Genomic DNA, 21,543 nt, shown 5'->3' with positions numbered 1-21,543 from the left:
TATTTGTATTATCATTACTAGTAGTATTATCATTATTTTTTTTATCGATGTTTGTCAGGGAGCACGTTCAGTCCCCTCCCCACCCCTTCACAGACACGTTCAGTCCCCCCCCTCCCCTCCCCTTCACAGACACGTTCAGCCCCCCTTCCCTCCCCTTCACAGACACGTTCAGCCCCTCCCCTCCCCCTCCCCCCCTTCACAGACACGTTCAGCCCCCCTTCCTCCCCTTCACAGACACGTTCAGCCCCCCTCCCCTCCCCTTCACAGACAAGTTCAGCCCCCCTCCCCCTCCCCTTCACAGACACGTTCAGGCCCCCTCCCCTTCACAGACACGTTCAACCCCCCTCCCCTCCCCTTCACAGACACGTTCAGCCCCCCTTTCCTCCCCTTCACAGACACGTTCAGTCCCCCTCCCCTCCCCTTCACAGACACGTTCAGCCCCCCTCCCCTCCCCTTCACAGACACGTTCAGCTCCCCTCCCCTCCCCTTCACAGACACGTTCAACCCCCCTCCCCTTCACAGACACGTTCAGCTCCCCTCCCCTTCACAGACACGTTCAACCCCCCTCCCCTTCACAGACACGTTCAGCTCCCCTCCCCTTCACAGACACGTTCAGCCCCCCTCCCCTCCCCTTCACAGACACGTTCAACCCCCCTCCCCCCCCTTCACAGACACGTTCAGTCCCCCTCTCCTCCCTTCCCCTTGACAGACACGTTCAGCCCCCCTCCCCTCCCCTTCACAGACACGTTCAGCCCCCCCGTCCCCTTCACAGACACGTTCAGTCCCCCCCCTCCCCTTCACAGACACGTTCAGCCCCCCCCCCCCCCGCCCCCTCCACAGACACGTCCAGTCCCCCTCCCCTTCACAGACACGTTCAGTCCCCCCTCCCCTTCACAGACACGTTCAGTCCCCCTCCCCTTCCCTTCACAGACACGTTCAGTCCCCCTCCCCTTCACAGACACGTTCAGTCCCCCTCCCCTTCACAGACACGTTCAGTCCCCCCCCCCCTCCCCTTCACAGACACGTTCAGTCCCCCTCCCCTCCCCTTCACAGACACGTTCAGTCCCCCTCCCCTCCCCTTCACAGACACGTTCAGTCCCCCTCCCCTCCCCTTCACAGACACGTTCAGTCTCCCTCCCCTCCAATTCACAGACACGTTCAGCCCCCCCTCCCCTTCACAGACACGTTCAGTCCCCCTGCCCTCCTCCCCTCCCCTTCACAAACACGTTCTCCGCCCCCCCCCTCCCACCCCCACCCCCGAGTGTGTGTGTGTGTGTCTGTGCGCGCACGCTTATGTGTTTAATGCGTGTTTGGTTTTTGTCAAGTGCAAATGATGGAACACCTTGCAGACAAAAGTTGGAGTGTCAATCTCACAGGAAACATCAGTTAACAATGCTGTGACAGTGACAATGACAACAACAGTTACTCTTTGCAGTGACAGGGATTCATGTCAGCCCTGTTCCATACTGGTCACTCTGCCGACCACCTGGCAGGCCTACAATGCACTGCACTCAGTGTGTGTCATACAGGCACGTGTTGAAAGGGTGAAACACAAATACTACAATGCACTGCTCTCAGTGTGTGTCATACAGGCACGTGTTGAAAGGGTGAAACACAAATACTGCAATGCACTGCTCTCAGTGTGTGTCATACAGGCACGTGTTGAAAGGGTGAAACACAAATACATCAATGCACTGCACTCAGTGACATGTGTTGAAAGAGTGAAACACAAATACATCAATGCACTGCATTCAGTGACACGTGTTGACAGGGTGAAACACATATATTTCTTAATGAGATCAGATCATTAACTGAAGCCTGAGCCAAGTGTTAAAAAAAAAGTTAAAGGGAGGTTATTTTTCATGTCCTGGCTATCGTGGAGTCAAACCGGCAGTGCAAGACTAACGGAGACAAGTCAACCAAGAGATTTAACAGTGTGGGCTCACACTCAACGGTCGAGTGCGCGCGCGCGCATGTGTGTTTGTGTGTGGTTGCTAAGGGCGGCGAGAGGTGTGTTGGCTGTGAGAAGTGGGGACTGGGTAATTGCAGGCCGGGTGTCGTCGGCAGTGTAACACAGTCGGCAGGTCTGGCCTCTCTGTCTCTCACACTTCTGTCCGTTCTGACTCCGGCTCACTGCATACACCATCATGGCCATGTATGGAGGTCAGTACAAGTGTGTGTGTGTGTGTGTGTGTGTGTGTGTGTGTGTGTGTGTGTGAGTGAGTGAGTGCGCGCGCGCACGCGCGTGTGCCGGTTAGTTTGCTCAATCATGCGTGCAGATGTTTGTGGCAGTGGACAGCCGTGGACAGCAAGTCAACAGATTGCGGCCGACATCATTATTTTATTTATGACACAGTGGTTCATTTAGGTTCTGGTACGGGAGGAAGGGTTAGAACGACCCATGCCAGCCCTGGTGTCTTATCAGTCAGTGGCTGAAGAATGTGGTGGTGTAAACAGCCACCGTCATGTCTAATAACTGGGTCACGCACACTGTGGTGTCTGCTGTTATCAGTGCCTGCAGTGTAAACAGTGACCGTCACAACAACAAACCATATCACGCTGTGTTGGACTGAACGTGTTGTGTAAACAGTGACCATCACAACTACAAACCATATCACGCTGTGTTGGACTGAACGCGTTGTGTAAACAGTGACCATCACAACTACAAACCATATCACGCTGTGTTGGACTGAACGCGTTGTGTAAACAGTGACCGTCACAACAACAAACCACTGTATCACGCTGTGTTAGACGGAACGTGTTACAACTACAAACCATATCACACTGTGTTGGACTGAACGTGTTACAACAACAAACCATATCACCGTGTGTTGGACTGAACGTGTTACACTGAACTACAAACCATATCACGCTGTGTTGGACCGAACGTGTTACACTGAACTACAAACCATATCATGCTGTGTTGGACTGAACGTGTTACACTGAACTACAAACCATATTACGCTGTGTTGGACTGAACGTGTTACAACAACAAACCATATCGTGCTGTGTTGGACTGAACGTGTTACAACAACAAACCATATCGTGCTGTGTTGGACTGAACGTGTTACAACAACAAACCATATTACGCTGTGTTGGACTGAACGTGTTACACTGAACTACAAACCATAGGACACTGTGTTGGACTGAACGTGTTGTGTAAACAGTGACCATCACAACTACAAACCATATCACGCTGTGTTGGACTGAACACGTTGTGTAAACAGTGACCGTCACAACAACAAACCACTGTATCACGCTGTGTTAGACGGAACGTGTTACAACTACAAACCATATCACACTGTGTTGGACTGAACGTGTTACAACAACAAACCATATCACCGTGTGTTGGACTGAACGTGTTACACTGAACTACAAACCATATCACGCTGTGTTGGACCGAACGTGTTACACTGAACTACAAACCATATCACGCTGTGTTGGACTGAACGTGTTACACTGAACTACAAACCATATTACGCTGTGTTGGACTGAACGTGTTACAACAACAAACCATATCACGCTGTGTTGGACTGAACGTGTTACAACAACAAACCATATCGTGCTGTGTTGGACTGAACGTGTTACAACAACAAACCATATTACGCTGTGTTGGACTGAACGTGTTACACTGAACTACAAACCATATCACGCTGTGTTGGACTGAACGTGTTACACTGAACTACAAACCATAGGACACTGTGTTGGACTGAACGTGTTGTGTAAACAGCGACCGTTACAACAACAAACCATATCACGCTGTGTTGGACTGAACGTGTTACACTGAACTACAAACCATATCACGCTGTGTTGGACTGAACGTATTACACTGAACTACAAACCATAGCACACAGTGTGTTGGACTGAACGTGTTGTGTAAACAGCGACCGTTACAACAACAAACCATATCACGCTGTGTTGGACTGAACGTGTTACACTGAACTACAAACCATATCACGTCAGGCTGTGTTGGACTGAACGTGTTACACTGAACTACAAACCATATCACGCTGTGTTGGACTGAACGTGTTACAACAACAAACCATATCATGCTGTGTTGGACTGAACGTGTTACAACAACAAACCATATCACGCTGTGTTGGACTGAACGTGTTACACTGAACTACAAACCATAGCACACTGTGTTGGACTGAACGTGTTGTGTAAACAGCGACCGTTACAACAACAAACCATATCACGCTGTGTTGGACTGAACGTGCTCATTGCCTTGTGTGATTGTCACTACTGCTTGTGTGACTGATTGAGAACGAATGAATGAATGAATTCTGTTTACTGAGAGTAACAGAGCCAGTCTGCATACAAACTTGTTTTTCCCATCCAGCCATCGAAAGAAGGGCGAAACATGAAGAAAAGAAAGAAAAAAAAAGAAAAAAAAGAAGGAAGAATAAGAAAGCAGAAAGAATTTTTTTTTAATCGAACCAGAGTCATCATAAATCTTTGATAGACAAATAAACGCAAAATGGGAAGAATAAGAAAGCAGAAAGAAATCTCTCTTTTTTTTTCTTTTTTTTTTAATCGAACCAGAGTCATCATAAATCTTTGATAGACAAATAAACGCCCACCGCAACGGTGAATATGAGAGAGAGAGAGATGGGGGGGGGGGGGGGGGGGCATAAATCAAGGTGTGTGGAAGAAATTTTCCAGATATGAAACAGTACTCCAGTTTGACTTCCAGTCATCATTTGATTAAACAAACAAACAAACAACAACAACAAAAAAACAAACAAAAAAACACCCCACAAAAATGATATTCGTTAACCCTTTCACCGCCAGTCAACTTAGAGAGCAAAATTCCCTTGTGCTGAGAAGATGGTGTCTGAGAATAGCTGGGTATTCCGTCTGTGGTGTGTAGAAAACATGACCTATCCTACCATCGAACCATAAGAGCAGTAGGTTCATGGATAACAGACCCATGATCTGGTCACCTTTCAGTGCCTCGCTTGTGCATAAATGCGAGTTTGGCAGTGAAAGGGTTAACTTCACATTGAAGGAAGAATTAAAATTAATGTTGTGGGAGACAAAACAAGAGAGTGAACCCTTGACGTTTTGTTCCAGTATTATCCCGATCACAGTTTTTTTTATTTTTTTTAATTTTTTTTTTTATCCCGATCACAGTTAATCTTCTTTGTTTTGCACACGGCCCGCCACTAATCTGTGTTGACCAGCAGACGACAAAGTGAAATTGGATGCCGGGTCAAACATGGGACACAAGTTGAAGATTCGTGCCATCTTCTAGTATGGTGACTCAGCAACCACGTTAAAACGGCGACAGTGTCTCTGTTTGTACAGTACACCGAGGTTTTACGTTCTGACATTCAAACCATTTGTCAAAACCTTCACTCGGTGAACACAAATTCCATGCTGACTGAACTGCAAGACGAAGAAAAAGAACATGACTGCTTACCTTGACTTGACTGTTAGACGGTTGACCTTGCACTCTTCCAAAAAAGCACACAAAAATAAAAACACCCTGAGTTCTGGGCATTGTCATTGCTTATAACCTTCCTTGATGATATGCACACGATGTGTAAGACCTTATGCCTTATAACTGATGTACTAGTCACATGAAATTTAATATTCCTGAACTTTCACGTCAGAAAACAATTTTTGAACGTTTACATTTTTTCCTTAAAGAATTACTGCTCTCTCTCAAAATATAAATGCTCGATGAAGTAAATTGAACATTGATTTTTACAAGGGTGGATAGACCTACTACATCTCAAACATGTTTTCATAATTTTTTGCCAGTCTTAATAACAATAATGATGATGATAGTAATATTGAGGTTCCATTATTTTATGAGGAAAACATGCTCAATGTCTTTTCCTTGAAATGCCAGAATATGCCCTTTTCCTTTTGTTTGTCGTTTGTTTGCTCACAATGTTATTCCCAGAAAATAAAATAACTCAAAATTCACCCATTCAGTCCCTGTCCGACGTATCAGTGTAATATTTTGCACTCAGAGATGTCCACACTGTCATTGTTGTCTGTTTCAGGTCCAGGGGCACCTCAGCATCCCCCTCAGCGTGAGTGCTTCCTCTTGTCACTTTCACTTTGAAAGTTGCGGTGTCAAACGTGTAGGCTGATCTTACTACGATACACAGTCGGCTGTTAAAATGTGACGGTGGTGGTGATGATAGTGGTGATGATGATGATGGTGGTGGTGATTGTGATGATGGTGGTGGTGGTGATGATGATGGTATCGATGATGATGATGATGGTGGTGATCGTGATGATGGTGGTGGTGGTGATGATGATGGTATCGGTGATGATGATGATGGTATCTATGCTATGTTCACGTGAATCTCACATACAGGAGTCACAAACATATACAAGCAATAATAACAGTTTCACACTTAATCAGTATGAATACATAAAAGACATGAAATGCTTAAATCCTAAGACAAAGATGATGTGAACATATCACAATCATACACACGCAATAAGCACAGTCTCACACTCAATCAGTATTCATCAGTGCATAAAAGAAATGCTAAATTAAACACTCAAGTTTATGATTACCCAACAATAATCACAATCACACGTATGCAATAAACACTGTAAAATAACGGACATAACTATCATAACTGAAATTTGCCAGGATGTAATGAACTAATATGGGTACTGTTGGGGATGAATTTCATTTTGTTTTAGAATGTCCCCAAAATACTGTAATTCAAAATAAATTGATACCACATAAATATTAATCACATATGTCAATGTTCTGTTTATGCAATTCATTTAGTGCTGGGAAGCAAACACAGTTTAATCTAAGTAGATTCATAAAACTTGAAAGGGGTGTGTAACTTTTGTTACATCTAAAACATACTTGTCAGTATGTTTAAGTGTGATTTGTTTTGTTACAAATCATTAGTGTTTAATCTAAGTAGATTCATAAAACTTGAAAGGGGTATGTAACTTTTGTTACATCTAAAACATACTTGTCAGTATGTTTAAGTGTGATTTGTTTTGTTACAAATCATTAACATTAGCGCACATGTGTGTGTTGTGTGCGTGGGTGTGCGTTTTTGCATGTTTCGGAGACATCGTTGGACTGAAGTTGTGATTCAAAGAGTATGTATTGTTATTGTATCCTCCACACCCCAAAAGGGGCAAAAGGATTAAATTTCTTTGAATCTTTGAAATATTGCCATGTGATTAAAACCAAGCTATCAAACAGCATTTTAAGACACAGAACAGAACACAGCACAAATATATATATGCATACACACATACATACACGCGCTCGCACACACACACACACACGCACACACGATGATGATAATGATGGTAGTGGTAATGATGGTGATGGTGGTGATAATATGATAGTTCTGATGATGATGATGATGGTAATGATGATTGTTCTGATGATTATGATGATGATGGCAATGATCAGAGTTCATGACGACGATGATGATGATGGTAATGATGATAGTTATGATGATGATGATGATGGTAATGATGATAGTTCTGACAGTGATGATGATGTTGGTAATGATGATAGTTCTGACGATTATGATGATGATGGTAATGATGATAGTTCTGACATAATGATGATAGTTCTGACAATGGTGATGGTGTTGGTGATGGTAAAGATGATAGTTCTGACGTAATGATGATAGTTCTGACGATGGTGATGGTGTTGGTGATGGTAAAGATGATAGTTCTGATGTAATGATAGTTCTGACGATGATGATGATGACGGTATGATAATAGTTCATGACGATGCCGATGATGGCGGTGACAGTGAAGTGGGCGTGGTGTGTGCAGAGTGGCAGCCGGGGATGGGGGGCCCCCCCCCGAACACCGCCCCCGGTGATGACGAGGGCGACAGTGGGGATGAGGGACCCCAGCCACAGGCTGTTTCCTTCAACGACATGAAGTTTGCCGGCTATGGCAACATGGGGCCCGTAGGACAGAGTGAGTCTGTGTGTGTGTGTGTGTGTGTGTGTGTGTGTGTGTGCGTGTGTCTGTGTGTGTCTGTGTCAGTGTGTGTGTGTGTGTGTGTGTCTGTCTGTCTGTCTTTGTCTGTGTGTGTGTGTGTCTGTGTGTGTGTATATGTGTGTCTGTGTGTGTGTATGTGTGTGTTTGTGAATGACATGAAGTTTGCAGGCTATGGAAATATGGGGTCCTTGGGACAGAGGGGAGAGAGTGAGAGAGAGAGAGAGAGAGAGTCTGTGTGTCCGTGTTTGTCTGTCTGTGTCTGTGTGTATGACAGAAACAGACAGACAAATCAGTAGACACACAGACAGATGGACAGTGAGTGTCCACACTCAGGACAGAAAGGTAGGTGTGTGACTGGCACTGTGACAACCATGACCCGACCCCCCTCTCCTCTGCCTCCCACCCACCCCCACCCCATGTGCTGATGAATGCAGGGTTCACATGAACATTCTAAGTTTAGGGCACAATGCATGTCTTGGCTCAAAGAAAATCAACAGGACATTTTGAAAATCTGTAGGACAAAGTGCCCAGATACCTGGGAAATTTGTAATTTTTTTTAGGGTACACTTTCATTAAAAAAAGGATTGTTACTGTCAGATTTAAAAAAAAACTGAAATAAATAAAAATCAAATACACTTTTTCAAAGTGATATTTTGGAATTTAAGAGTTAGATCTGAACCGAAAAAGAGATTTGAAACCCAAAGAGGACCTCATTTTACTGGATTGGTCATTTCATATGGACTGTACATTTGTGGTGCAGTCTGCTGTGCATAGGTAACCATTCCTTTTGTCCTGTTGTATGACCTTAAATGAGTATTGTATTCTTACTAGATGATAAAGGTGATGATGAAGGCGATGATGAAGGTGATGATGAAGGTTATGATGGAGATAATGATGACTGTTTCAGTGATGATGCTGCCTCCCCCTCCACCTCCCCCACCACCCAGTGGACCTCCTCCAGACATGAGATTCACGGAGTGAGTGTCATCACTTGTGTCAGGGGGTGGTGTGTCATCACTTGTGTGAGGGGCGGTGGTGTGTCAGTGTGTCATCACTTGTGTGAGGAGTGGTGGTGTGTGTGTCAACACTTGTGCGAGGGGCGGTGGTGTGTGTGTCATCACTTGTGTGAGGGGCGGTGGTGTGTGTGTCATCACTGGTGTGAGGGGCAGTGGTGCATGTGTCATCACTTGTGTGAGGGGCGGTGGTGTTTGTGTCATCACTTGTGTGAGGGGCAGTGGTGTGAGTGTCATCACTTGTGTGAGGGGCAGTGGTGTGTCAGTGTGTCATCACTTGTGTCAGGGGCAGTGGTGTGTCATCGATTGTGTCAGGGGCAGTTGTGTGTCAGTGTGTCATCACTTGTGTGAGGGGCGGTGGTGCATGTGTCATCATTTGTGTCAGGGACAGTGGTGTGTCATCACTTGTGTCAGGGGCAGTTGTGTGTCAGTGTGTCATCACTTGTGTCAGGGGCGGTGGTGCATGTGTCATCATTTGTGTCAGGGACAGTGGTGTGTCATCACTTGTGTCAGGGGCAGTTGTGTGTCAGTGTGTCATCACATGTGTCAGGGGCAGTGGTGTGTCATCACTTGCGTCAGGGGCGGTGGTGTGTGTCATGTGTCAGGGACAATGGTGTGTCATCACTTGTGTCAGGGGAGGTGGTGTGCCATTAGTTGTGTCAGGGGCAGTGGTGTGTCATCACTTGTGTCAGGGGCAGTGGTGTGAGTATCATCACTTGTGTTAGTGACAGTGGTGTGTCAGTGTGTCATCACTTCTGTAAGGGGCGGTGGTGTGTGTATCATCACTTGTGTCAGGGGCAGTGGTGTGTCATTATGTCACCACTGTTGTCGGGGGCAGTGGTGTGCCAGTGCTTGTGTCGGGGGCAGTGGTGTGCCAGTGCTTGTGTCAGGGGCAGTGGTGTATCTTTGAATGATAATGAGGGGCCATCGTGCATCAGTGACTTTGTGAGTCATTGAGAGACCTTAGTGTGTCATTGAGAAACCATATTGTGTCAGTGAGAGACGACAGTGTGTCAGTGAGAGACCATAGTGTGTCAGTGAGAGACGACAGTGTGCCAGTGAGAGACTATAGTGTGTCAGTTTGTCAACGAAAGACCATAGTGTGTCAGTGAGAGACCATAGTATGTCAGTGAGACCATAGTATGTCAGTGAGAGACCATAGTATGTTAGTAAGAGACCATAGTATGACAGTGAAGTATCATTGTGTGTCAGTAATGTACCATGGTGTGTCAGTAAAGTATCATTGTGTCAGTAAGGGACCATAGTGTGTCAGTGAGTGGCCATAGTGTGTCAATGTGGTGCATAGAGAGTCTTTCATGAACCATATTGTATCAATGTGCATGTGTGTACGCAACAGTATCACCAGCAGCAACAGTAACAACAGCAACTCAGCTGATGAAACAAGAGCACGAGACAACAGATGACACCAGTGATGATAGTGACAACCATGATTGTATAATAATGATGGTGATAAGGAGGAACTGGGGCAGGTTACTGGTGATCATGATGACGACGATTATGATGATGATGATGGTGATGTTGATGATAATGATGACGGTGATGGTGATGTTGATGATAATAATGACGAAGATGATGTTGACGATGATGTTGATGACAATGGTGACAATGATGGCGGCAGGATCTCTGTGATGAACGAGGCAGCCTGCAGGGACGCCATCATAAACTTTGCCTCCGAACACTGTTGCTATGGCAGTGCTCCAGCCAAGGAAATGACCTTCGGTAGCCTGGACCCCAGGACAGCCCTGCACGTGAGTGTGTGTGTGTGTGTGCGTGCGTGTGTGTGTGTGTGTCTGTGTGTGTGCACGTGCGCATGTGTGCGTTTGTGCGTATGACATTCCCAAGTCCAGTGAATCTCATATAACGTCAGCTCCAAGTCTAGTGATCCTTACACGACACCATTCCCATGTAAATGATCCTGTTATGACGTCATTTCTCAAATCTATTGGTCTTGATATAACATCATTTCCAAGTCTAGTAATCCAAATTTAACATCATTACATTCCCAGTACCTGTGACCCCAATATAACGTCATCCCCAAATACAGTAATCCTGATAAAATGTCATTCCCAAAACCTGTGATTCCTATATAACGAGATACCCAAATTAAGTTACGCTAATATAACGTCCCCAGATCCAGAGACCCTGATATAACATCATTCCCAGTGTGTGCACACAGTACACCCTGATATAACATCATTCCCACAGTACACCCCGATATAACATCATTCCCAGTGTGTGCACGCAGTACACCCCGATATAACGTCATTACCAGTGTGTGTGCACAGTACACCCCGATATAACGTCATTCCCAGTGCGTGCACACAGTACACCCCGATATAACGTCAATCCCAGAGTACACCTGATAAAAAGTCATTCCCACAGTATACCCCGATATAACGTCATTCCCACAGTACACCTGATATAGCATCATTCCCACAGTTCACCTGATATAGCGTCCTTCCGACAGTTACCATGATATAATGTCATTCCCACAGTACACCTGATATCACGTCATTCCCACAGTACACCTGATATCACGTCATTCCCACAGTACACCCGATATCACGTCATTCCCACAGTACACCCGATATCACGTCATTCCCACAGTACACCCGATATAACATCATTCCCACAGTACACCCAATATAACGTCATTCCCACAGTGCACCTGATATAATGTCATTCCCACAGTACACCCTGGAGACATTTGCTGAGGCCCGGTCCACTGGCTACAAGACGGTCCCCTACAGAGGTGGACCAGTGGATGGCCCAGAGAACGGACCAGCCCCCCCGCCATGGGCCATTCCTTGTGAAGCTGATGCTCTGTTTCAAGACCAGGTCAAGCTGATTGAAGTGCCGCACACTTCCTTTGTCAAGGTCAGTCATCTAAAGTGCCTCTCACTCTGTTGGCCACTTACTTTGTGAATCATTCCACCACACACTGTCTTTATCAGTGATCTCAAGTGCCTCTCACTCTGTGAATCAATCCACCACACTCTGTCTTCATCAGTGACCTAAAGTGCCTCTCACTCTGTTGAATCAATCCACCACACTCTGTCTTTATCAGTGATCTCAAGTGCCTCTCACTCTGTTGAATCAATCCACCACACTCTGTCTTTATCAGTGATCTAAAGTGCCTCTCACTCTGTTGAATCAGTCCACCACACTCTGTCTTTATCAGTGATCTCAAGTGCCTCTCACTCTGTTGAATCAGTCCACCACACTCTGTCTTTATCAGTGATCTCAAGTGCCTCTCACTCTGTTGAATCAGTCCACCACACTTTATCAGTGATCTGAAGTGCCTCTCACTCTGTTGAATCAATCCACCACACTCTGTCTTTATCAGTGATCTCAAGTGCCTCTCACTCTGTTGAATCAGTCCACCACACTCTGTCTTTATCAGTGATCTGAAAAGCCTCTCACTCTGTGAATCAATCCACCACACTGTCTTTATTAGTGATCTGAAGAGCCATGAAATCCTGTCAGAAGGGAGATGGTCACTGTTCAGTTGTCCTAATGCTGACATGCTGTTCTGTTGGCTTTTGATGTAATGATTGTAATAATTTAACATGATTCTTTGTTGGTTTTTGATGTAATGATTGTAATAATTTAACATGATTCTCTGTTGGCTTTTGATCAGTGCTTTGTAATAATTCAACATGATTCTTGTTGGTTTTTCGATACATTTGTCTGTAGGGTTTAAACAAGGTATTCTGTCTTTAGGGTAGGTAGGCCTAATTGTGAACGATCCAGTCGAAGCAACCAGTTCAAAGTGTGTATTGTACAGATAGCAAGTTGTATGATCATCAAATGTAGCTCATCTGTTTTTGAAGGCTTTCTCTGATTGGTTGTGCCAGGAAAGTTCACTTACTCCACGTTTTAAACATTTTTTTTCAATAGTTGAGATAGCAGGGGTGTCTGAGGGTAAATGCGAATGGGCATGTCTGATTGCGAACGATGAGTTTGGGTACATGTGGACAATGAAAAGAGAAGCAGGTCTTGAATTCGTTAGATATAACATGTTGGAACATTGCACCAGACCTTTGTATTGTTGGTTTTGATCACGGCTGCACACACACACAAACACACAATTAAACACACACACACCACACCACCCACAAACACATCCTTTTGAGAGCACTTAGTAACTATGCAACATCATTCACAAATACACCCACGTCAAAATACCATATGGTCTAATAGCAAATGACACTATTTTGGAGATTCCTATCAAAACTGATGTTCAGATCTGTCACCAACATGCTTTTCAAATTCTCCTAGCACTGGTAATGCACAATCCATTCAACATATCCAGTCAAATCAGCTGTTCTAAACTCTGGCAAAGTTCTAGTCCTGCTTGCTTGCATACTTCCATTGATTTTAGGATTTTGAGAGCACGTTTTTGAACCTGGCCGGCAGTGGTGTGTGAAGAGGAGAAAGAGCGCAGAAATTGCTTATGTTTGACTGGTTCTTTGAAATGAAAATTCATTAGGGTATTAGAACAAGGTAGAAGCAGACATGAAATTGTAAAATGTGTGTGGTGAGCACGCTTCGAAGTGGGGTGGTACATGAACCGTTCGCAATTACACGCTGTTCGCAGTCAGGCCGACCTACCCACTAGCGATTTTATGTTGACTTAACTGATCCTGTGAAGTCGCCACAAGCCGTTATGGAGTGTGTTGTCATGTGACAGCCGTGTCACCGGTGTCATGGGTCCGGGAGCCTGACTTGTAACCGGTGTCACGGGCGGGGCAGGATCCGGTGCACATTCTGTCACGGGTCAGGACGGCGGGAACACCACACCCCAGAGGGCGTGCACTGGGTGGACTGCAGCATGTGTCACGGCGGCATGAGGAGGTCAGCCACACAGTGGTGGTGGTTAGAGTGATGGTGGTGGTGACAGTGATGGTGGTTAGAGTAATGGTGATGACAGTGATGGTGGTGACAGTGATGGTGGTGACAGTGATGGTGGTGACAGTGATGGTGGTTAGAGTAATGGTGGTGACAGTGATGGTTGTGACAGTGATGGTGGTTAGAGTAATGGTGGTGACAGTGATGGTTGTGACAGTGATGGTGGTTAGAGTGATGGTGGTGACAGTGATGGTGGTGACAGTGATGGTGGTTAGACTAATGGTGATGACAGTGATGGTGGTTAGAGTGATGGTGATGACAGTGATGGTGGTTAGAGTGATGATAATGACAGTGATGGTGGTTAGAGTGATGGTGGTGACAGTGATGGTGGTTAGAGTAATGGTGGTGACAGTGATGGTGGTGACAGTGATGGTGATGACAGTGATGGTGGTTAGAGTGAAGGTCATTATAGTGATGATATAGTGATTGTTGTGATGACGATGACAGTGATGGTAATATAGTGATGGTGATGTTAGTGATGGTGATGTTAGTAATGGTAATGATAGTGATAGTGATTATAATGGTTATTATAGTGATTGTGATAGTGATGTTGATTATAATTAAGGTGATGGTGGTTATAATGATAGTTATAGTGATATAGTGATGGTGATTGTAATGATTGTGATATTGATGATAATTACAGTGATGGTGATGGGGCGTTAGTGATGATGATGATGAGTGATGATGGTGATGATAGTGATAATGATCATGGTGATTATAATGATGATAGTGATGATGTTTTTTGTGTTTTTTTGTTTTTCTGCTGCCCCATCATTTGCACCGTTTCAGTGGCATTACTCCCACGCCGCTCATTTAGATTTTCCCCATACACGGCCACACCCTGGTTTGTCCGTCACAGTTCCAGCGTCGGCAGTCCGCAGGGATCCATTGGTGTTAGGTCGCCAGGAGGCCACACACCAGAGGAGACCCTGCACTGCTGCTGAGTCACTTCGGTGGTGTTCAGTCATGCCTGTTCTGATTTAATGCACTTAGGACGCCACCTACTAAGCCCCCTACTAACGACAATAATGGCTTAGTTGTGGAGCCAGACTGAGTTAGCATCCCTCCGAGAGTGGAGACCGCCACCATGTCCCTCAAACAACAGCCCCCTATGAATCTGCCGACACTGAAGACATTGACAAGACTCACCCCAAGCACAGAAGTGGAGGGGTATCGTGGAGGGGTATCGAAACTGAGGTCACCATAAGAGCAGGGCATGAAAGGCCACAGACTTTGAGACTGTTTTGTCTATATTGATGATGATGGAGGAGGAGGATGACGATGACGATGTTGTTGTGGAGGTCCATTTTGGTTTGGGACTGCATGACAAGGCTGTACTCTACGCTTCTTGTCATAATGATATCCTGGCGTTAAGCAGGCCCGAGAGATACAGACACTTGCAGTGTTGGTCAAGTAATTAGAGCAACACACCCAAAGACACACCCTTGAAGTGGATGACACTCGACTGTGTGGTCCCAGTCTCCCCATTTAATCCCACAGCACACTCAGCTCTGGGAAGGAGCCAGCCACAGGCAGAAAAACCCACCTCCGCTGGGATTTGAACCTGCGTCCTCCCAGCCGTCAGTCCGCAACACTAACCACTTCGCCACGGCAACTGACTGTGATGATGGTTTTGATAGTGATGATGGTGATGGTGATAATGGTGACAATGGTGATGGTGATGATAGCGATGATGATAAGATTGATGATGGTGGTGGTGGTGATGGTAGTGATGATGATACCAATGAAAATGATGACGACGACGATGATAGAAGTAATAATGACAATGACTATCATTATGATGACGACAACAACGTCGACTATTGTAATGACGATAGTGATGATGGTGTGGTGGTGATGATAATGGTGATGGTGGCGGTGATGATGATGAAGATGATGATGATGGTGATGGCGGTGATGATGGTAGTGATGGCGGTGATGATGATGATGATGATGGTGGTGATGATGATGATGATGATGATGGTGATGGTGATGTTGATGACAGCTGTCACCGGTGCGGAGGGGATGGACGGATCAGGTGTGGAACCTGTGATGGATTTGGGTCACTCCGGGCCTACATTGAGCTCAAGGTCACATAGTCAGTATCCACTGCACTCCTTTCTCTGTCTGTCTGCCTGCCTGCCTGCCTGTCTTTCTGCATGTTTGCCTGCCTGCCTGTATGTCTGCCTGCATATCTGTCAGTCATCTTGTCTGTTAATCTGTCTTTCTGTCAGCGATATGCCATGTGTGTTGACAGAACAATATATACGTGTGTACACTATAGACCTATGTACATGTCAGTGACATGCCGTGTGTATTGACAGACAACTGTGGAGACATGTGTACACAAAAGTTCTGTGTACATGTCAGTGACATGCCGTGTGTGTTGACAGAACTATATACACATGTGTACACAAAAGTCCTGTGTACATGTCAGTGACATGCCGTGTGTGTTGACAGAACTATATACACATGTGTACACTATCATCCTGCAGTGTAGATGTCAGCGCCATGCTGTGTGTTGACAGACCTATATAGACGTGTGTACACTATAGTCCTGCAGTGTACATGTCAGCGACATGCTGTGTGTTGACAGACCTATATAGACGTGTGTACACTATAGTCCTGCAGTGTAGATGTCAGCGACATGCTGTGTGTTGACAGACCTATATAGACGTGTGTACACTATAGTCCTGCAGTGTAGATGTCAGCGACATGCTGTGTGTTGACAGACCTATATAGACGTTTGTGCACTATCGTCCTGCAGTGTACATGTCAGCGCCATGCTGTGTTGCAGCACCAACCACAACAATGACTACATCCTGGAGCAGACTGACATGCCTGACGAGCTGGTCAGGGAAGTGGGCGGCAAGCCTGTATTTGAACAGACCCTGCCTCAGGTGAGTCTACACAGTCACTGTGTGTGTGACGGTGTGCACACCTATCCGTCTGTGTGTGTGATGTTTTGCATGTCTCCTTTCTCACACGGCATACCATTCACATGCCATGTGTTGGCCTAGTTTGTATAGTTATGTCTCCAGCACCTGTCGTGTGTTGTCCTAGTTTGTATTGTCACGTCATACCAGTTATCCAGCACCTGTTGTGTGTTGGCCTAGTTTGTACTGTCACGTCCCCAGCACCTGTTGTGTGTTGGCCTAGTTTGTACTGTCACGTCCCCAGCACCTGTTGTGTGTTGGCCTAGTTTGTACTGTCACGTCCCCAGCACCTGTTGTGTGTTGGCCTAGTTTGTACTGTCACGTCCCCAGCACCTGTTGTGTGTTGGCCTAGTTTGTACTGTCACGTCCCCAGCACCTGTTGTGTGTTGGCCTAGTTTGTACTGTCACGTCCCCAGCACCTGTTGTGTGTTCGCATAGTTTGTACTGTCATGTCACCAGCACCTGTTGTGTGTTGGCCTAGTTTGTACTGTCACGTCCCCAGCACCTGTTGTGTGTTGGCCTAGTTTGTACTGTCACGTCCCCAGCACCTGTCGTGTGTTGTCCTAGTTTGTACTGTCACGTCATACCAGTTATCCAGCACCTGTTGTGTGTGTTGGCCTAGTTTGTACTGTCACGTCTCTAGCACCTGTCGTGTGTTGGCCTAGTTTGTACTGTCACATCCCCAGCTGTGTTGGCCTAGTTTGTACTGTCACGTCCCCAGCACCTGTTGTGTGTTGGCCTAGTTTGTACTGTCACGTCCCCAGCACCTGTTTTGTGTTGGCCTAGTTTGTACTGTCACACACTGTTGATGACACCAGCAGAGCAAGGGCAATAACTCACACAGGGCTGGTTTGTTTCACGTGGCGGGAGACAGAACTTCCAGGGCCAACGCTTTGACACACACCTGACAGCAGTTTGTGACTGAGATGTTTGAACAGTGAAAAGATGTCCTCATGACTTTATATTTATAAACCTTTTGCTGAACTGTGGGTTTTGTAGGTTTCAGTTCGAGCTGACCATTCCACAGTTGACTGAAGACATTGCACCGTTGTTTGTCCTTCCCGTTGATGTTGAATGGTACTTGTTTCAACTGGCTCAGAACCTTTTCTGCATGGGGTGTGCTATTAGTGGTATGTTACACGTAACCCGGTCACTGCAGGGAGAGGTGTTGAGGTGTGAATGAAAGACACCTGCAGTGGTTATTTGACAGGTGTGGCTGGGAACAGTGCAGGTAGTGACATCACCTGACGTCTCATGTCCCATGCGGTCGTGGCGTTAAGTTATGGCCAGGCATAGTGGTTGGTGACACTCGTGCTGTACACTGCAGAACATTATGTATATATATAATGATAATGTGATACACGTTCTTGTGTGTGTGTGTGTGCTTGCTTGTGTGCATGCGTGCGCACGTGTGTGTGTATGTGACAGGTGTGGCCCATCATAGCATACCCAGTGCGGGAAGTGAACGAGAATTCACAGAACTTGGTCAACATGCACCGCAGCAGCTTCAACGATGAGAGGAAGATCATGCAGGTATCTTATTTACATCACATATCGTATTGTATTGTATCGTATCGTATTACTCTTGATTTCTCTGTGTGAAAATGGGGCTGCTCTCCCCAGGGAGAGTGCATCACTACAATGAGAGCACCACCCATTTTTCTGTCAGCAAGTGTGTCAAAGTGCATTGTCTACAGAATTTTGCCAGGGACAACCCTTTTGTTGACGTGGGTTCTTGTACATGTGCTGAGTGCCTGCGGCACACGGGACCTCAGTTTATAGTTTAATCCGAATGACTAGCGTCCAGACCACCACTCAAGGTCAAGTGGAGGGGGAGAAAGTAGTGGTGAGCGTGAGAATGGAGTCAGTGTGTTAAGGAAGATCACGCAGGTACCTGACTTAACAAGTATTATCTTTGTTGTGCCATAACTACTGTGTCATTAGCACCCATGAGCCCTTATTACAGTGTCATTAGCACCCATGAGCCCTCATTACAGTGTTATTACCTACCACCCATGAGCCCTCATTACAGTGTCATTACCACTCATGAGCCCTCGTTACAGTGTCATTACCACTCATGAACCCTCACTACAGTGTCATTACCACCCATGAGCCCTCACTACAGAGTCATTACCACCCATGAGCCCTCATTACAGTGTCATTACCACCCATGAGCCCTCATTACAGTATCATTACCACACATGAGCCCTCACTACAGAGTCATTACCACCCATGAGCCCACATTACAGTGTCATTACCACCCATGAGCCCTCACTACAGTGTCATTACCACCCATGAGCCCTCACTACAGAGTCATTACCACCCATGAGCCCTCATTACAGTGTCATTACCACCCATGAGCCCTCATTACAGTGTCATTACCACACATGAGCCCTCACTACAGAGTCATTACCACCCATGAGCCCACATTACAGTGTCATTACCACCCATGAGCCTTCATTACAGTGTCATTACCACCCATGAGCCCTCATTACAATGTCATTACCACTTATGAGCCATCATTGCAGTGTCATTACCACCCTTGAGCCCTCATTACAGTGTCATTACCACTCATGAGCCTTCCTTACAGTGTCATTACCACCCATGAGCCCTCATTACAGTGTCATTACCACCCATGAGCCCTCATTAGTGTTATTACCACCCCCATGAGTCCTCATTGCAATGTCAATACCACTCATGAGCCTTCATTACAGTGTCATTACCACCCATGAGCCATCATTACAGTGTCATTACCACTCATGAGCCCTCATTACAGTGTCATTACCACCCATGAGCCCTCATTACAGTGTCATTACCACCCATGACCCCTCATTACAGTGTTGTGCCCCCATTAAACTGTGATAACCACCGATGTGCTCTCATTCCAGTGTTATTACCAGTCCACTGATGTGCCCGCATTACAGTGTCATTATTACTAATGTACCCTCATTACAATGTCATTACTTAATATTTTTGCCCCATTGACCGTGTCGTTACCATTGATGTGCCCTCATCACCGTGCCCTGGCCCTCATCACCGTGCCCTGACCATCATCACTGTGCCTTGGCCCTCATCACGGCGCCCTGACCCTCATCACCATGCCCTGGCCCTCATCACCGTGCTCTGGCCCTCATCACCGTACCCTGACCCTCATCACATTACCACAACCCCTCATCACCGTGCCCTGACCCTCATCACAATGACCCTCATTACCATGCCATGACCTCATCACTGTACTCTGACCCTCATCAGATTACCTCAACCTCTCATCACCATGCCCTGTGTGTTCAGCGGCAGATTCTGCGTGCTGTGCCGGTGACAGAAGTGATGTGGACATGGGAAGACCACCGGAACAAACGGATGTGGGTGTACGGCAATGAGCACAAGGTGTACTGCCCAGACTACCCACAGCAGTGCTGCTGGGGCTGCACCATCCTCTGAGTCTCGGCCTCTCTGGGACGTCCCCAGCCCTCAGCTGGGGATCTGAAGGCTCCTGCCTATTTGATGCTCCTGACACTCCTGTCCTCTACTGTCTGAGACTCTGTTCTTCCGCCTCTTCCGTCCTCCTGCAAACCAGTGACAACACGTGCAGCCTGTTGATTTTTGTTGTTTGGGGCATATAGTACAGCCTGTTGTTGTTCAGGCATGGTACAGCCTGTTGTTCCTGTTGTTGTTGTTCAGGCATGGTACAGCCTGTTGTTGTTCGGGCGTGGTACAGCCTGTTGTTCCTGTTGTTGTTCAGGCATGGTACAGCCTGTTGTTGTTCAGGCATGGTACAGCCTGTTGTTCCTGTTGTTGTTCAGGCATGGTACAGCCTGTTGTTGTTCAGGCATGGTGCAGCCTGTTGTTCCTGTTGTTGTTGTTCAGGCATGGTACAGCCTGTTGTTGTTCAGGCATGGTACAGCCTGTTGTTGTTGTTGTTGTTCAGGCATGGTACAGCCTGTTGTTGTTCTGGCATGGTACAGCCTGTTGTTGTTCAGGCATGGTACAGCCTGTTGTTGTTGTTGTTCAGGCATGGTACAGCCTGTTGTTGTTCAGGCATGGTACAGCCTGTTGTTGTTCTGGCATGGTACAGCCTGTTGTTGTTCAGGCATGGTACAGCCTGTTGTTGTTGTTGTTCAGGCATGGTACAGCCTGTTGTTGTTCAGGCATGGTACAGCCTGTTGTTCCTGTTGTTGTTGGGGCATGGTACAGCTTGTTGTTCCTGTTGTTTTTCAGGCATGGTACAGCCTGTTGTTCCTGTTCTTGTTTGGGCATGGTACAACCTGTGGTTGTTGTTGATGTTTTTCTTGTAGTTGTTTAGACATTGGGAAAGAAAAGACCCAAGTCCCCCCCCACCCCTCATGCATCAAGCCAGTGCAGTGGGAACAGACACCCCCACCCCCCATGCACCTGGCCAGTACATTGGGAACAGACACCCCTCATGCACCTGGCCAGTACATTGGGAACACCCCCCCCCCCCATGCGTCAAGCCAGTGCAGTGGGAACAGACACCCCCACCCCCCATGCACCTGGCCAGTACATTGGGAACAGACACCCCTCATGCACCTGGCCAGTACAGTGGGAACAGACACCCCCCCATGCACCAAGCCAGTGCAGTGGGAACAGACACCTCATCCCCCATGCATCAAGCCAGTGCAGAAGCAGTCCTGTTCTCTGACACTGTTCAGGATGCAGGCACTGTGTGGAGGTGCTTT

General features: G+C 46.6%; 1 protein-coding gene across 3 annotated transcripts; it reads left to right on the top strand.

The window, feature by feature from the left end:
• Nucleotides 1-1,957: 1,957 nt before the first annotated feature.
• LOC143284871 (protein SSUH2 homolog) lies at nucleotides 1,958-20,649 on the top strand. Of its 3 annotated transcripts, none has more exons than XM_076591978.1 (11): nucleotides 1,958-2,163; nucleotides 6,018-6,047; nucleotides 7,792-7,941; nucleotides 8,873-8,942; nucleotides 10,618-10,747; nucleotides 11,691-11,876; nucleotides 13,693-13,856; nucleotides 15,916-16,008; nucleotides 16,708-16,810; nucleotides 18,275-18,379; nucleotides 20,138-20,645. In XM_076591978.1, the coding sequence occupies exons 1-11, from the start codon at nucleotides 2,148-2,150 to the stop codon at nucleotides 20,285-20,287; spliced, it is 1,197 nt and encodes a 398-aa protein (XP_076448093.1). In that variant the 5' UTR covers nucleotides 1,958-2,147; the 3' UTR covers nucleotides 20,288-20,645. The 3 variants fall into 3 exon arrangements, with proteins under 3 accessions (XP_076448093.1, XP_076448094.1, XP_076448095.1); XM_076591979.1 differs by lacking the exon at nucleotides 1,958-2,163 and adding an exon at nucleotides 5,236-5,256 and having other exon boundaries at nucleotides 20,138-20,647; XM_076591980.1 differs by lacking the exons at nucleotides 1,958-2,163; nucleotides 6,018-6,047 and adding an exon at nucleotides 7,000-7,095 and having other exon boundaries at nucleotides 20,138-20,649.
• The last annotated feature ends 894 nt before the right edge of the window (nucleotides 20,650-21,543 follow it).

Source organism: Babylonia areolata, chromosome 8 (genome assembly GCF_041734735.1).
Source record: "Babylonia areolata isolate BAREFJ2019XMU chromosome 8, ASM4173473v1, whole genome shotgun sequence".
NCBI lineage: Eukaryota > Metazoa > Mollusca > Gastropoda > Neogastropoda > Buccinidae > Babylonia > Babylonia areolata.
This window is presented reverse-complemented; position numbering and strand designations above follow the sequence as displayed.

Coding starts and splice junctions, on each gene's coding strand:
- LOC143284871 (XM_076591978.1), top strand. Junction 16,009..16,707: donor ATTGAGCTCAAGGTCACATA/GTCAGTATCCAC, acceptor GCTGTGTTGCAG/CACCAACCACAACAATGACT. Junction 18,380..20,137: donor ATGAGAGGAAGATCATGCAG/GTATCTTATTTA, acceptor CTGTGTGTTCAG/CGGCAGATTCTGCGTGCTGT.